The 17,924-nt window shown below is 38.0% G+C and overlaps 1 protein-coding gene across 1 annotated transcript in view; it reads right to left on the minus strand.

The window, feature by feature from the left end:
• CALCR (calcitonin receptor) overlaps positions 1–17,924 on the minus strand; it is a gene marked incomplete at its 3' end in the record, with an annotated part of 167,890 nt that overhangs the window by 58,833 nt on the left and 91,133 nt on the right. The window contains exons 2-4 of the mRNA XM_082755096.1: positions 15,007–15,094; positions 4,937–5,090; positions 1,355–1,465 (exon numbers count right to left, since the gene is read on the minus strand). Of these exons, the coding sequence (XP_082611222.1) occupies positions 1,355–1,465; positions 4,937–5,090; positions 15,007–15,054 (313 nt within the window). The 5' untranslated portion in view covers positions 15,055–15,094. The remainder of the gene's footprint in view (positions 1–1,354; positions 1,466–4,936; positions 5,091–15,006; positions 15,095–17,924) is intronic.

Below are 17,924 nucleotides of genomic sequence, written 5' to 3' on the forward strand. Positions count from 1 at the left end.
AAAACTTGTAGTAAATTGTTGTTTATCAAAGCTAGTAACCACTTGTGGAGGGTATCATAAACAAAAAGGGGGCTGAAACAGAAAGTACTGACCCCATCTGAGAGGCACCCCTGCCCTGAATGTAGGAAAAACCATGTGTAACTTCAGAATCCAGAGCCTTGAGCTCTCTGAATGTTGGCACTTCTTTTTGAGAACTGAACCAAGTTTGGTCAGTTCTTTTACAATGCTCTTCTGCTATCTTTCATACAAATTGCCTAATTGTTGAAGCAGTTGTCCACTGGAAAGAGGGAGGTTCCTTCATCCAAATTAGGATGCAGGTTTGAATCCTCTCAATCTGGGGCTGATATTGGAAGTTTCCCACTTGCAGGGTGAATTTTCTAACTGTGGATAGCTTAATTTAGATAGACCAGGAATATCAATAAGTCTGTTTGTTATTGCAAATAGGATTTAGTGAGATACATGTACATACTGATCCTACCTGGAAACTCCTCTGTTTCTAAATAGGTAATCTCAACAAAAATAGTTTTAGCAAATGGTACTTGGTAATTTACAGCTATGCAATAGTATGTTCTTTACTTTCCAATTCAGCACATAAATTTTGTTTCAACCTTGTTGAAAATGTTTAGTTTCATATTTTTAACTGCAGTTGGTGTGCTGTGTTTACAGATGATTGAGGACATTGTGGCATCAACCACTGCCTATAAGCAATATATCCTGAGAATGGAACACACAACTGTGTTTTTCTTCAAGCAATACCCTCCCTGGAGTTTTACTTCTATCTTAAATTTCCTCATATCTGTTCAGCAATATTTGTCTTGTTTTTTTTTCCTTTCATTTGCCTTTTTAAAGATTCTTGATTTACTTCTTTTTTTTTAGTCTACACGGCTGCTAGTATTTGTATGAAGAATTCAATGAACAACTGAAACTTTGAGAGTGAAAGAACATCACTTCTGCTTATCTTCTTTTATAAAATGATATTTTACAATAAAAAAAGAAGATTCTGATAGATGTTTCATGCCTATGAGTACGTACTTTCAGCATCTTCTATTTATTAGAAAAAATCAGATAGAGGTGTTAAAAATGTTTTGAGATCATAAATAAGTAGTTAATACTTTCATATTTTAACAAAATGGGTTCCATGTGTACAGCAGTCAAAATTACATACATAGAAATGCATATAAAATATTGTAAAATAAAACTATATAAATTAGGCAACCCAAAGATCTAATGTATTTTCATTTCAGTCAAACTCCCTGAAATTTCACAATGATGCAAAAATGCTACTGGAAACATGCTCCACTCAATGGCATGGATGTTCCTCTGAAAGATAAGATAATAAAAAGAAATACTGTACCAGTTGGGTCAAAGTCTGGAAAGTAATCTGGACAGTTCTGAGCAGTGATTCTGCCAGCAGGTGTGTCGTCCCAGCACAGCCAACCATCCCAGGTTCGGTTGCAGAACAGACCTGGACATTTAAAGGAATTCAGTAGTCAATTCAACAGATTTGTTCCTTATCCCATTCTGTTCTAGCCTCCCAAGGAATATTGCCATCTGCAGACAATAAAGAGTTTTTGCAGAAAAAACCCTTGCTATTGCTATGCTTTGAATGGCAAAAAGTCTTTCCTGCCAAACTAGGGAGGCAGAACACTGCTCACTCTTGATTCCCATTATGTAAATGTTACGTGGTCCACAGAAATTGCCCTACGAGACTGCTTGCAGTAATATGATTTCCTCACTTGTTGTGCATTTATTCAAGTAATGTGTTAAAACAAACAAACAAACAAAACCACCACCAACAACAAAAAGTGGTTATTTTATATTTAGAATCAGTTTGTGTTGCAGAAAAGGTATGGAAATACAGTGAGAAGACACTGACAGTGAGGTAACTACTGTTTTAAGTCAAAATAGCTGTGGATTAAAAATGGAAAACATAAATCATTCCAAATTAATTCTTTCCAGATTAGATGCATGGCAAAAAGCATATTTTTATGAGAACTTCTACATTAGCTAAGATTTTATGCACAGATATTTTGCCATTGTCAAGTTAGATGTGCTAAACACTACTTGTTCACCTCATTAATAAACTGTTGTATCAACAATTTGTTATCTTTCAGGCATTCCTATGTTGTTCTCTGTCTTTGAGATAAACTTGAAAGACTTTTAGGACTCATTTTATAACATCAAAGAAAAAGAAGGGTAGAAAATGTTTGAAACTTGAGCTTGTTTCTGAAAGACAGTGCAGGAGGGGGTTGGTAGGGATTTCAAGCTTTACTTTTCAATCCTTTGGCTTGCCTTATAAAGACAAAAAATCACTGACATTGATCTATACAGTGTGGAATCTCTCTTTCAAGGTCAGAAACAGGATATACATGTATATGATATATATATATATGCATGCATCCATCCATAAGTAGGCACACACAAATATATGGATTAAAAATACATAACATATATGTGCTTTTGAACTTGTGCAGGAAATTAAATGGTCTAAGTCATAAACCAGGAAAGGTAGAGTTGAACATCATGTTGTTGAATCACTGGCTGAAACTATTGTGTTTTTGCATGAACAGTGAGCATGGGAATGCTGTGCTGTCCCAGAGGGATGGTTAGGCAATTCTGTGTGCCTGAGCTGCACATTTCATTACTTCATTGTTGTTTAAGGTAATCAATTCTACCTTGAATTGAGCAAGATAAATGTGTGCACATGATTTGTGACGTTGGCTTTGCTGACACAAGGCCACAGCAATGCTGCCACAGCTCACCTGTATTACACCATCTCCCGGGCTTCTGGGGATGGGATACTATGCAGCTCCTGGCAGTTCATTGCCACCAACTTTGAACCCCAGGATTATGAAGCATTTAAACTACATTTGTGTAGGTCTACAGATTGGCTACATTGGGGACTGCAGACGTGACAGAAAAGTGAGCCATGTCTGGGCTGGCTTTCTAAAGTTGTGCCAGATCCTGGGCTTTCCTGGACATTTCAGTATGAGACTCCACAACTGCTTGTGATGAAAACGCATACCCAGTGTATGCTTTCAACTCATATATTGGGCTTTTCTTCTCAGGAGACACCCCTACAGCTGCCCTTTGCATTAAGGGAATTACCCATCTCATACTGTGCTCCCTTTCAAATTTACAGCCTTATTCACCTCCAACCCTTTATGAGATATAGATGTTGGAGGGCTGAGGGCCCTGTAACTCAGTCATGACTCATAGAGGCAAGTCCACAGTGAAAGCACAACTTCAGTAGTGTTGACATCATTCCCTATTCACCTATTATCTTCACTCTGAGTTATATATGAATCAAGTGCATGTTCCTATATGGCATCACTTAAATCCAGCTGCCAGTCAAAGGAGTGCAGGAGCTGCTGGGCTGTCTCAGATAGGTGCTGGTCTGCTATTGCTGACCTCCTACTCTGCCCCAGAGAAAAACACGTAGAAGTTATATATATAGCAAGATTTACTTCATGTTGGACAGATGCTCCAGTCCTTTGCAACTGATCGTGTGAGTGAGAGGCAAAATAAAATTTAAAAAAATAAAAAACAACAAAAACAAAACAAAGCAAAAAACAAACAAACAAACAAACAAAACAGGAGTAGAGTGGAATTACTGATACAAAATTTTATATTTTGCGTACAAAAACAATATACTTATATAAATATATAAATATATAAATTACATATAAACATATACATTTATGACATTATATAGAAATATATAAACTATTATATAAATTATATATTTATATATTTTTATATAATATATAAATTATATATTATAATTATATATTTATAGACCTGGAGAGTAAAAGAGTAATCTGTGCAGACAGCAGGTACCCTCACCTCAAGCCCAGCAGGCAAAGGCTTGCTTACATCTGAAACATGACAGTTTCTATCTCATAACCCTGTTTAAATACTTGCAGTGTTGTTTTCTTTTTTCATGTTTGCTTGTTGTTTCTTTTATCAGCCCAAATAAAAACCCATTTGAAGAAATAGAAATTTCTATTTTCATTCCAAAGCATTTCTGCATCAAGAGCTGAGTATCTTAACATCTAACCATTCTTTGAGTCTTACAGAGATCAATAAAATCTTTGCGGTAAAGAGTTGTAGAAGTGTCTTTGGTCTTGCATTAAAAAAAATACATTATCCTATTTATTATATGATTATTTTTTTTCTTAGTATATCTTCTTTTTAAACAGTGCCCTCAGCTTCTCTGTTCTTTACTTGCTTCCATTGCCACAATGCCTCCAGTATTTTTTCTCTGTCCTCCACATATCTTTATTTCTATGATAATAGGTGATCAGAAGAGAACCCTCAGTCCTAGCCTGAAATGCTTCTTTATTCATGGCATGCCATCATATCACCACTATTATTTGTCACTTTCCTTTTTCTTAACCTTAATATGTGGATCGTGTTACTGTTGAATATGGAAGACTTGGAACATCTGTGCTAGTACAAAGCATGACAGCTATCAGTCAGTACACAACTGACGGAAAAGTGAAACAGTGAACGAAGCAAACAAACTGAAATTTATATCATTATTATTTAGGAGATCGTTGTTCACAGCCAGGCCTTCACGTTAAGTGTGCTTGAAGGTACTGCACCGACCATTCTGGAGAGTGGTACTCCCTGAGCAGAAACACAGAAATTCAATCAGCAAAACACTGAGACAGAGATGCACTTCACCTACACAATGGAGGTATCGTCTGCATGGGGAGGAAGGAAAAGGTGTTCATTCCCTTGGCTCATTCTAACCTTTTTTCTTTCTTAGCATCTAAGAGGATGGAAAGTTAGTGTGGAGTTGACAGCTGAGTACTGGAAGGCAACTGAACCCTGAGGAAAACTATGGGTTAATATACAGAACAAAAGGCTCCTTTATATTGATAAAAGCAAACATGGCAATATACAAACAGAAATTTAAAATCTTTTTTACCTTTTTTCCTATATGGAGGTGCTCTGTTCATCCTCTCATAGCATTTGAACTGTGAATCTATTATCTTCTGTCGTATGACTGAATTTTCAGTTACTACAGGCTCTAATGTAGGATCAGTATAATTTACAGTAGCAGTAAGACTTGGAACCATTCTCTGTACAGAAAGGAAAAACAGTTAGTACAGTGAATAAACCAGTAGAATACAATAAAAAAATAGGATAAGAAATCTCTATTATGCATTCTTCAAAGACCTATTTACACATGTGTTTAGTATTATGTTAGACCTTCTACTGCTTGCAAAGTAAATGTTGAATTTTAACTAAGTTCACCTCATTGTAAACTCAGGATTTTAACCAAGCCCTTTTTCCTGGCAAAAGGGAGGACCGCTAAATTCTTGATAAAGTCTTTAAAATCTTTTCATTTAGCTTAGTGATCTGCAAAAAATCTTTGCATGAATCTGCCCAAAGTTACACCCATGTATTTCCTCTCACTGGTGCTGATTTCTCTCTAGACTACTCAGACAAAAATACCTCAGTGCCACAGTCTAGAAACTAGCTGATTTTTTTTTATTTATTTTATTTTTCTTTTCATATTTTCTGTCATTTGCTTTGAGCTCCTTCAGCTGTTAAGGTCAGGGCAGAGTTTAACCCTCACAGCCTGAGCTCAGTTCTTAATTAAGCACCTAATCAAAGTGTTCCTAAATTTGAGAGCCTGAATGACAGTCCTCTTTGATCAAGTGGCCTCTTCTGGATGTTTCCACTCTGGGCTGCCTGGAGGGCATAGAGAAGGACCTCTAAGGCAAAGATCTCAGGTAGAGAGGTCAGTTATCTTTTCTCTATCTGTCCCTCTGTTGCACAGACCAGGTCTGTGAGCCAGGTTGGAAATGAGAGCGTGGAGCTCTCGTTAATGCTCTTCTGCCTTAATCCTGTATAAGGACACTTCTCTGCATGAAAGTGATAGGAAAGGATTAGTTCCTCTGCTTTCCCAAGCAAAATCAATGCTTCTGTGGCACTTTCCTTGTATGACCCTTTACTTTTTTACTGCAAAGCTATACTTAAGTCATTGCAAACAGATACAGAGTCATTTACAGCCTGCCTCAAAGCTTAGAACTCCTGTAAGCATGCAGGCTTGGACTTCTTGGGAATATTTCTTATTCAAAGCCTGCAATTCCCTACACAAGTCATGCAAATAACATAACTAAATGTTTTTAATGATATTTTCTCCATATGAATAGGTGTGTTGAGGACTTTAGGAGCATGCTTCAGACTGTATCGATCACCCTCCATATACATTTGAGTCTGTGAGATTCATATTAATGCCAAATGCTGTTACAGAGATCTTTAAGTAGGCATTTACAGTTTAAACAAACAAAAAAAATTACAGGTATTTAAAGTTCAATCACCCTACTTCTTAAATTGTTGCTTCCCTTCTTTTATTGCACATACAAAGCAATTGTATCTCATTAATACATTAATTTATTTTCCATTAGCACAGCTAAAACACCTTTGTAAAATACGTAGCAAAACACAGTATGTTTGATTTAGGTGGAAAAAAAAAGAAAGTCATTACTTTATACAGATATTTCTGTGCCAAACCATCTCAATTTAATATTTTTAGGCTCTTTTATCTAACCAATTGCTTTTTTTAGTTTCATCCAATCTCTTTTGATAATGCTATTTTAATTTTGACCTGTGTACAGCTACTATGTGAAGACTGGAAGACACTGATGGTAGCTTATCTCATTGTTCTCAAATAGGAACTTGAAATAAAAGTGGGGGAAAAGGAAGGAAGATATTTCCCGGTAGATACAATTTTATAGCAATTTAATGTGTACTTATGTGTGTGTATATATGCATGTACAGACAAATTTAAACAGTGAAGCCACTTGAAACATTTCATCTGGCCATTCAAGTGAAAATATGAAGAATCTAGAAAGCCAGAACAGAAAATACAGAAGCAAAGCCAAGCATATCTGGTAACCCTCATTTATGGAAAGATTAAAGAGGCTAGCAGGTGTCCATGAGGATCGTTTGAAAAAACAACCAAGCAATGTCCCAAATCCAGCAAGTAGTGCAGGAAAGAACAGATGACACTCTTCCTCAGGTCTGCCTTTGTGACCATGTCTTGCCACAGGCTTCAGTGCTTCCCTGAAGTGATTCATAGATACTCCATGCTTATTTATTTATTATTTTTTTCATTCTTATTTTGAATAATGCCTCAGTTCCAAACAGTTTGTACTTGAGAAAGTACATATAACGCTATAATGAATAATGCTATAGTCAAAGAAAGCTAGAGGGACTCTCATGTCACTGTCTCTGTTCTTGATGATTCCTCTGCTATTGGGGTTTAGTCTGGGAAGGCACCCCTGTTTTGAAAGCATAACCATACAGTTATGCTTGGAAAACACTGCCAATTTTCTTTCCCCTGAAGCAATATTTTTATTTGATTTTTGTTTCCTTCTAGGAAGGAGATGATCTGTTCTTCAGGTCTGCTGGACCAAACAAGATCAATTCACACTGACAAAGTGACCAGAAATACTGGGGTTGCTGATCATAAATACTGTTGCAGTTTCTCTTGTTTTATCTGTACAGAATAAAGAACAACATAACTATGAAATAACTGGCAAACTTCAGCCACAGGTAGAAATTATAAGTACTTTTGAAGTGCTTTGGAACACCTTTCCCTCCTTTTAACTTGTTTTGGATCTTTTTTTACCCACCATTTTCAGAAGGACAGACTTTTCCCAGAAGATTGCACAGTACAGAAGCATATCAATTTAAATCAAAAGTAAAATGTCATCAGAAAAGGAATGTTATATTTGTATCTTTTAACTGGTGAAGGTGACATAGTCCATAATGAGGGGTGATAATTCGGTGGGGTGAAACACAATACAGAATGAAGACACCTTACTCTTCAAAGTCAGTTTCATAACTTGCTGTATGTAAGGGACTAATTCAATTCCTGAAGAAGTCTGCTCTTACTGGGTATAGATTAATGAGAATACTTTAATATTTGGAGGCAGAGAGTTCCTGTGGTGGTGGATAGGATGAACCTTTTGGAGAATGCCAAAATTATTTAAAATGCTCAACCATGTAACCATCCTTCTACCTCTGAGCAAAGCAATCATGGCCCATGTTAAATTGCCAGCAAAACTCCTATTACTTACATTTGGGTCAGGAATTCACTCAGACAGATTAAAAAGATAGATGAGAATATGCCACTAAAACTCAATGGAAATTACTTCATCGGGGGAATCATTTAATGGCCTACAGTAAATCTAAAGCAACTTAGGTAAAGAATGAAATATTACTGTTAGATTACAGCTGTCTTTTAAATTATCTCATTTTTTTCCTTATTATCATACACAAAGAATCAGATTTTCAAAGTTAGTTGTGCACATATTTCCAGACAACTTTGATGTAATTGTATAGCTTGTGTGTGGTGTGTGAAATCAAATTACAGGGTTATATGTGTTTTACTCATATTGTTCACCTGTGATATGCCCTCCAAATATACTCTTCCACTTGATTGTTATTACTGATTTTTGTTTGCCTGGACTTGAAAAGCTGGCTGTGGAAGTTTGAACAATATTTAATTCTACCTTAAAACAATATGACCATTTCAGTTGACTAACACAAAATAAATCTGCTGGCTTGCTGGAGGGTGAGCAATCACACTTCTGTTTGCAATATTAGTGTTTTCTACTATGCACAAGAGAATTGTGTGTCCACCGCCACTCTAGTGCTTGGGGCCTAATGCCTGACCTCCCTGAAGCCAGGGGCAGTCTTCTCACTTGGCTCAGTGGGCTGATGATCCAGCCAGGTACTCCTTCCTGGGGCTCAGTCAGACAAAGATGTTAGTACAGTCCTGATTTGTTTTATTCTTCTGGCACTCCTTACCTTAAGGGTGAAGAAAGGGCAAATGGGGCAGAAAAAAATATCTGGGTCAATATTCTCTTATCAGAGATAGAAGAAGCCTGGGCGTGGCTACATATGGGGAAAACTTCATGTGTAGCATGCTAATGGGAGAGACTGGAAATATCCCATGAGACTCGGTGTATATATATCATATCTGACATTACTTTTTTTGATTATATATAGTTACATTGGGAATTAAGTTTTAAAACATGTATTTTTACCATTAAAATCCAAGATCAAATCATTTCCACCTGTTTAGTACCTATAGCATAGACAAATTTTGAATATTCAGCCTTCATTACTGCAAGTTAAAAACCTTTCCCATCCATCCACTGGTTACTTCAGATGGAAGTGTAAATGGTGTTGATACAATAAAAGAATGCCTCACTCATTTATAAATATTCTTTATTAAAGAGAAATAAGTAACTCACAACTTAATAATCAGGATGTGGTGTTCAGAGCCTGAAAATGATTGGTGTGATTTCTTCAGATGAAAACTGTTTAAGTGATGTCCCATGCAGCAGTTTAGCAGCCGTACATATGATGTCACTCCTAGAAGTCCAAGTAAATGACGTCATACATACGACCACCAAGCCACCACCTGACAAATGACTGTTATAAGAAAGTGAATTATCATGACAAAAAGAAATAACAGGCTGCTAGCAATGCTGAAGGTCTCTTTATGCATAGAATTGGTAGAAAAAAGCAATTTGGAATCATTTTAAACTACGCAGAAAATACCAAATAGTGCCCCATTTCTATAAGACAGACACCTGCTATTAACATATGCTAGATTGTGTCCATTTCTGCAAAAGAGAATCCCGATAAAGCAAGCATAAAATTAACTTCCCCCTCCCCCCCCCCCCCCCCATAAAATATTGAATACAATCCACAAATATTTTTCTTCCACCATCAAGGAGCTTGAACTGTTGACTATACATGACATGACAGAAAAGAAGGTATTTGCAGCTTTCCTTTCTCTTCTCCCCCCCCCCCCCCACTTCCATTAAATGCAGCAATTTTGCAACATTTACTGTTGAGCTCAGTCAAAATATATTTCGGATTCTGGGTGCTACAACTGTTTGTTATTGATTTTGATAGCTCAAAAATATACTTGGCACATTTTTCTTAAAACTGCTATGTTTAGTCACCACTTTGTGGGTCACTAAACCCCTGTCCTTCAATATATCACGGCTCTAAGTGAGAGCTCAGCGTGACTCAGCCTAGTTGCAGAGCCCCCGTTGTACCTTGATTGTGTTTGAAACACTTTTCACAGCTACGAGTGTCAGGACAGAGAAGAAAACCACTGTGATACCTTAGGAAGGTCATTAGCAGAAGGTACTGAGTAAACATAGCAATGATTTCTTATTCATTATAAATGTGCCTAGAAACAGCAGACAATTTCTGTGAGGAAATACCTCAACATGACGTGTTTTGCTTAACCTCTGAATTTTACATTTTTTTCCTCCTCAGTTGCTGTTGAAGCAAGATGGAAACATATAGTTAGATCCCATACAATTTATATTGCTGATTTTGGCAGCCATGTAAACAAGCAAGAGATTATCATCCACAGTAGATGAAGACAAGGCACTTTTAATGAAAAGCAGCTCCCTGACTCTCTGACAGTTTTTTTTCCATTGCTGCAGTCAGTACTGCTCACACAAGGAAGCTTTACTCTCAAGACAACCTGATGCAAACTGTGGGCTTAAAGGCAGGCTGCAGAATGCTTCACAGATTTTGTCTTCAGCTCTAATTTTCTTTCAAGAGACCTCTTTAGGGCAACCAGCTGCATTCTTATTTTTTTAAAAAACAAAGAGAGAGACAAAAAGGTCCAGCTCACCCCAGAACCTCAGGTGAACAGAACAGAGCAAGGCAGTCCTCTCCCTCCTGGAAAACTGTGTGCAGCCTGTGTCTGAAATTCTCAAAATAATTCTCATCAACTTTATATCATCAGCAAAGTACTTTCCCAAATCGTCCTTGCATGAGAAGAGCTCTGGAATTTGCAACTCCACTTTCTTACAGCTTGAAAGCAAGCCATAGCAACATAGGAAAATATGCACTTCTTCAGCACCTCTCCTGCCCTCTGAACGGTAGCACCTGTTCTGGACCAGATGCTGGAAGAGTGTTTAAGCAGGAAGAGTCTTATGCGTACATTATCTGCACAGACACGGCTTTTAGAGACCTGTGGTGAAACCTGGACAGAAGCAGGAGCTCAGGGAAGGACATGGACATGCCACCTCACTGGTGAATATATCGCACTGGTAGCTGTGAGGGGTCAGACACACGCACCATGAGCTAACTCACTGTGGCAAATGTTTTACTAATTGGCTTCTGGAGACTCCAACCTACTAAAGCCGTGCTCTGAAATAAGCCAGTTTTTGCAGTTACCTAAAATTACATTTAGGCTTTCATGTAATTAATGTTCTGTGTTTTATGAATTGAAATTATTCACAAGCCTTTTAGGATCTGACACAATGCACTAGACTGTGTATAGTTTAATGACCGAGGCTTTGTAACAATTTAACAGGTTTGGACTTCATGAAGCTGTACAATTTGTTTTTTACTCAAAATGATTTTATTTTAAAATACAATCTTGGTCAAACTGATTTAATTGAATAATGGTGTGGTCTTAAGCTACAGCATTCATTTGGTCCTTACTGACCACTTTGTGGTTGGCTCAGGACAACAAAATTGCAATATGTGAGAAAAACTACTGCATCCATCCTCATTTACAGGGCAAGACCAAACTACCATCTGTAGAGATGGAATTCTCGCTAGATGAGAATTCTTACTTGACAAAATGAGGTAGAAAATACAATTCCCTTTTCTCAATGTCCTGCAAAATTGATCAGTCACACAGGAAAAAGACCCAGGCTTGTTTTCTCCTCTTTCTCATTCTCTGCAGTTTGATGCCCCTGGATACACCGTGCCGATGTTCTGTCTTTCTCGTGGAGAGGAATGTGCAGCTAGGAGATGAACTAATTCCTCCAGCATACAGGGGTTTGATGAAACATATCTCAGTCACATTTTGTGGCTCTCAATAATTACTGAAAAAATAGTATCAGGGATAAAGTGAGCTAAGTAATATTCCCTGAGAAGAACAGTTAAAATTTCCAATAGAATTCACTTTGAATTACAGAGCAATATCTGGTGATGGTGGAAGCATTGTCATTACTGTACATCCAAAAGCAAGAGAAGCCATCAGAGAGAAAATTAAAAAATCTTTATTTTTAACAAGTGAGTTTTGGAGCAACCAATGCTTTATTTTTTGTTTGTTTGTTTGTTTGTTTGTTTGGCAAAGGACAATTATTATTGACCTCTTCATAGAAGAATAAAGTTCTACCCATTCTGTGTAAAAATTACATATGTAAGAGAGATGGTTTCTATCAAAAGGTACCAAAACCACCTGAGGACTGGTCTAAATGCTGGAGACTATGGGAAGGGGAACCTATGGACACCTTGTAAGTAGGGTCTAGGACAAAACATGCAAGGAGAGATACAGGACTGGAACTTACACCAGAACAAACAGCATAATCAGACAGTTTGCAGCCCAGAGGGAAAGCTAGGACCACATTAGGCTGGAAGAATTTGCACTTTGGAAGAATTTGCATTCATCAGTGCGCTGGGAGTGCAGGACACAAACAATAGGACAACAGTAAACCATCAGTGCCAACAAAATAGAAAGATCTGGAGAATGGTTTGTGGGGTGGGTAGAGGAAGGGGTGATCACCCGTGTCACAAATCACTTTGATTACTACATCTTCCTCAACCTCAGGCAGTGGCTAACATGGAACTCCCATGGCTCATGGTTCTGGGAACCAAAATGTGATTAGAAGATCCGAAAGAGCAGGAGCAGTCTTTTTGGAAGAGAAAAAGAGACACCTTTTTCTTATTACAGAACACACACACACAAAAAAAAAAAAGTAAAAAAAAAAAAAGTAAAAATTGAATGCCTTCTACAAGCTACAGATGAAGAAATTTTTTGGAAAGATGGCTGCTGCCAAATATTTTTCATATTTGATTTAACAGCACTGTTCTGACAAGTGCTATCAAGAAAACAGTTTGCTCATGGTCTCCTTCTACGACTGTAGTTTATCCCTTACCAGAAGATAAATTGATCTAAGTGTCTAACTAGATCACAGTATGGCCACTGCAGTGGGAAAGGATGGAATATTGAGATGGGAACAGTGAAAATGTAAATAAATTTGTACTTAAGTTATCCAGACTGGCCCTCTGGAGCAAAAATGTCTAAAAGGAAGGGGATTCAGATCTCACCGCAGAGTTTCTTAAAGAAGCCCTAGCCTCGGAACACTGCATTAAGGAGCACAGAACCAATACTACATGTGTGATACCATGGGTAAGAGATTTAAAAGTTTGTGGATAACAGGGGAAGGATCAGCCCAATCCTTCAGGGCTGACCTATAAATCCATGCTGTAGGTCAGAACACCTCGCTCAGTAAGATCTGTTGACAATTCTTTTTATCAGAATATTTACAGTCCTGTCACTTGTCTGAGGAAGAAAAATAACCTGGAATTGTTCCTTCAGTTGGCTTCACTTTGTTATAGGAAGAATTGCAGTTCTTTGCCAAGGCTCCTGTTATGCTATGCAGACCAGCCAGGATTATTCACATACAGAAGGAAGCTGATGTCTGTTGGGCTCTCTGGCTTAGAGAGATCTCTGAACATGCATGATGTCCCAGCCAGAGCATTGCTACGTGCATCCCTTGCAGGGCTATGTGTAACAGCCACAAAATGCCACAAAAAACAGACTACTCTGATACACATCAAGGGAGAAGATTTTTGCCAATCACAAGGATGATTCTTCAGATCATAACTAATTTTGTGTTAGTTACTTTTGAGACCAAGTTAACAGAAATACATTAACTCTCCTCTGTTCTTCCTCCTGCTCTCCAGTTCTTCTTTGGTTGAAGATCCTAATCCTGAACTATGAATTTAGTATTTTACTAATGTGAGGTGTTCTTCACTGTTGTCCTGGTTTCTCCATGATCTCATTTATCTGTTTTATTCCATTGTTCTCTTACTGTTCTCTGTTTCCCTAAACTACATTTTGTTCACGTAAATACAAGTCGTGAACAGCGCTGTGGGGAAGTTATAAAGAGAAGGAGGGACACAATCCAACAAATAAATTAGGGAGAGCAGTCCCTACTGCTCCCCAGTGTGTCTTATAGCCCCATTTTTACAATTTATGCCCAGAACGGGTGTGAGCTGATGGGGAGACACACAAAAATGTTTCACATTCAGCTGCTGAAAGAGAAGTTGAGAAGCAGAGGGGCATGAGGAGCTTGCCAACAAAACACAATCAAGAAGAATAAGACTCAAAGCTTTCTTCAGGAACACAGAAACAAACAACTGGGAAAAAAAGTGGCATCAGGCATCCAAGTAACTCAAACAACACTCAGGCAGAGAGATGTTTATTCCCAGTAACATCATTCAGACATGTATCAACTGCTCTCTAGCTCAGGATCTGAGTAGTGTCCTCATTTCTGACTACCTGCAATGTCTTTGATTTTATGATAATTGTGAACCATTTGAGGTTTCACAAGCAGAAGTTGGAGAAACCATTCCACTTACACAAGAGGTATTTAGTCAAGTAAAATAAAATTTGCTACATATTTAGAACAATAATTACCCAACCACATTGTATATATTGGAGTAACAGAAACACTGAGATTAAACAGTTGAAAGTAGTGTTTGAACCAAATAACTAAACTTTACACTGTAATTTGCCATTTCTATTGCTTTCCTAAGAGCAGAGTAACCATAAACAGTAAAAATTCACAATTAAGTCAGTAAAAGTCTCACACAACAATGTTAAGGAAGTTTTCAAACACTTAAGTTTCCAAGTCAGTGATATGTTGTAGTCTGTAAAATAAGAAAATGAAAAATCACATGCATTACCTTCTTCAGACTTGCAGTTCTGTTTCACCAAGGAACAGTAGTTTCAATTTCAAGCTTTTATGAGGTATCTTGGTTAGAAACTTTATAAACCTTACTTCATAATTTATCAGCAAAGGAACACATTCCTTCTCCTGTACTCTAACAAATATAATCCAGTACTCCTTATTTTTCTGAACATCGCCACAGGTTTAAATTTGGCAGGTGTCAAAAGCAGTTCATTTTTCTCATACTTACAATAAGAAGGATAATCAGTAAGAAGCAACCGTGGGTTGTTTTTTTCATTGTGGAGTCTTCCTGGAGGGACACGTTGTAGCTGACCCTTCTGGGAATTAAAGAGCAAAAACAAAACCAGCATTAGTCTTTATTTGTTATAATAAATACCTGTAGGCAAATAGTGGGTTTTCACACTACCCAGTGCAGCTAGCTCAGCTGGACTGTGGGCAGATACATGGCAGAGTAACCCTCCAACATCAAAAATGACTGCTTCAGCCACACAAAGTACTGGAGAAATAGAGCATGGCCAGGACTCCACAGGCTTGGAGGGAACGTGTTCAGCAACTTTCTGCTATTCTTTTTCTTTAATATATCAGCATCTATCTCTCCTTTCTAGGAAAACTATCCATGGGTCACCTTATCATACTGCATAGCAGTTGTGTGAATTCAGATGAGTAGAACTCTTTGCATTAACACTTCCTTTGCACTTTTATAAAAAACAGAACTTCCACATTAGAGAAACATGGCTTTTGTGAAGACACTGTGCCTACTAATGTTGTAGGGACTGCTCAGAGTGTGTGGACCACAGGTGAGAAACATGTCTATAGGTCACTTTCTGTCACAGTAAGAAAGGGCTGTGTCTACCATACCCTTACTCTTGAGGCATCTCAGAAATTAAGAGTGAGGTGTTTTCTACCCGAGCAAACAATGTAGAGAGTAACCTATATGTCCAAACCCCAGAAATTTAAAGGGAAAAAGGCACACCAGCTTGGATGCTTAGTCTACTTTATACGTAGTGAGCAACACAATCACTTGTATAACATTTGTTTCTGCCACAGAACTGTAACAGCTTTTTTCATCTTGAAATGATCTGGAATGTCACCCATTTCCAGAGAGAATTAAAATATGAGACAACCATCCTCATTTAAAGAAATACACAATCTCAAAATGTAATAAAGGTGTGTCACTTCCACTGCAATCCAATACGGCTGGATGTAATCTCCTACCAATGGGAGTGCTGCAGTCATGTGTCACTGAGATAACATAAACACAAAATGATGGAAAAGAGGGTTCAGAGGATTTGCCTCTGAACAGAAGTAGTCTTGTTACTGTCTGAGCCTTGCCAGAACCATTCTGGTGTGCCAGAGGTAATGGGACAGGCAAATAACACAGAAATAATACATAATTATGCTGTCAGACATATATTCGTATTTGATCTGCAATGACAGACAACTCAACTGAAACAAAAATTGGACAGCTAGATCTGTGGAAAACACCTGGAATTGTCTCCATCTTCTGTATACTATTTCCTGCAGTGTATATTGGTTAAAAACTGCCAAAAAATTCATGGGCAAAAAAACAGTGGGCCTTGGTCAGCTGCCCAATGAGCAGACACATACGCATAAATATGTGTATCCATACAATTACACACTATAGTGTGAAGCATTCTGTAATGTGGTGTAAAGCCAGTCTTGCAAGTGCCTTTATTCTTCTTGCTAGCCTTGATACTTCTGCTGCACCTACAGGGATGTACTAAAGAGTACAAAGGTAAAGGGAGGACTTTGCCCTACAACCAGTTGACATTTTTAAAACACAGACCACTTGCTATAATTGGCACAGAGATGAGCACAATATTGTGATTTAGAAAGCATAAGCCAAATCAATATCAGCTGAAATTAACCTGCGATACATCTACTTTTCCTGCTCTTAATGCTGGAAGTGCTTGCAGCACTATGTTGGATTACAGCTGTAGCTGCAGGTAAATTTTAGCCTGGTGAGATTTTGTGAATATTTGTAACAATTTATTGAAGAAGCTATTTAAAATACTTCTTGCTCTCATACCATCTAATTAAAAATAAAAAAATAAAAAATCTGTAAAATATTTAACGCATTATTTTTCCCCTCTGTCAACTGTGATGACTATGCCATATGATACTACATGCAAGTAAATGAGTAAGAATTATTTCCTACACAAAATCTTATATAGTCTTGGTATTTCTAGTCTTCTTTGAGCCAGCTCTAACCACAGGAATGGCTGACATGCTACTTAAAATCCAGTACCTCTTTTTTCTTCCTTTTTCAGAGGAGTCTTTTCCAGTGACAACAATTTCAACAGGCTAGATTTTAACAATGTTAGTATAAAGCTCCTGACTCAGAAGTAGCTTTTCTCTACTCTAACGATACGAATGGGCCATAGCACTACTCACGCTTGGGTTAGCATCAATATTGGATGAAGGATAATGAGCACATTGAAATGAAAAGGCAGGTACAGGGAAAAAGTGCTGATATATAGGCAGGGCAAAAACAGCGTGGCGGCAGAAAGATTCACAGAAATGGGAGCCCCAAGAGATGGACCCTGTCAGACTCTGGACAGAAGGGTGGACCACCTTCGCCACAGCTCTGCCCCATCACCAGAGATCCAGGCTCAGGGGTGACATGACAGGTAAACTCAGGTGTGCAAAACGGCACACTCAAGTGCCTTGAGTTTGAGACTCCTGTGCAAAAAGTATGGCGCACTTACATCTATTCCTGCTGCTGCCACGGGCAGCCTCCTTGCAGCTGAAGGAGGCTGGGAAGCCCAGAGCATCCTTAAGGAGGGCATAGCTGCACTGGATCTGTGCTACCATGAACACAGAAGAAGAAATCAGAAACCAGCCTGGTTCTTAGCACATACTCATGTCATGACTCTACCACATTCTGGCTTTGGTATCTGTCTTTCCTTTGTCTTCTTCTGGCTGCTTATTGCCACCTAACTTGTGCTACCCCCACAGCCACTTGATAGGACCATGCAGTGAAGTAGGTCAGGAAATTATGTTTAAAGTACACTTTAAAAAGTGTGAGTTTTAAATGTGTTTGTTTGTTTCTTTGTTATTTACCAATAGAGAGGGAGGAAAAATAAATTCTAAAATTTTAAGCTGTTTTATGCATAGGTATTTTAG

Source organism: Aythya marila (assembly GCF_965140915.1).
Source record: "Aythya marila genome assembly, chromosome: 2".
Classification (NCBI taxonomy): Eukaryota; Metazoa; Chordata; class Aves; order Anseriformes; family Anatidae; genus Aythya; species Aythya marila.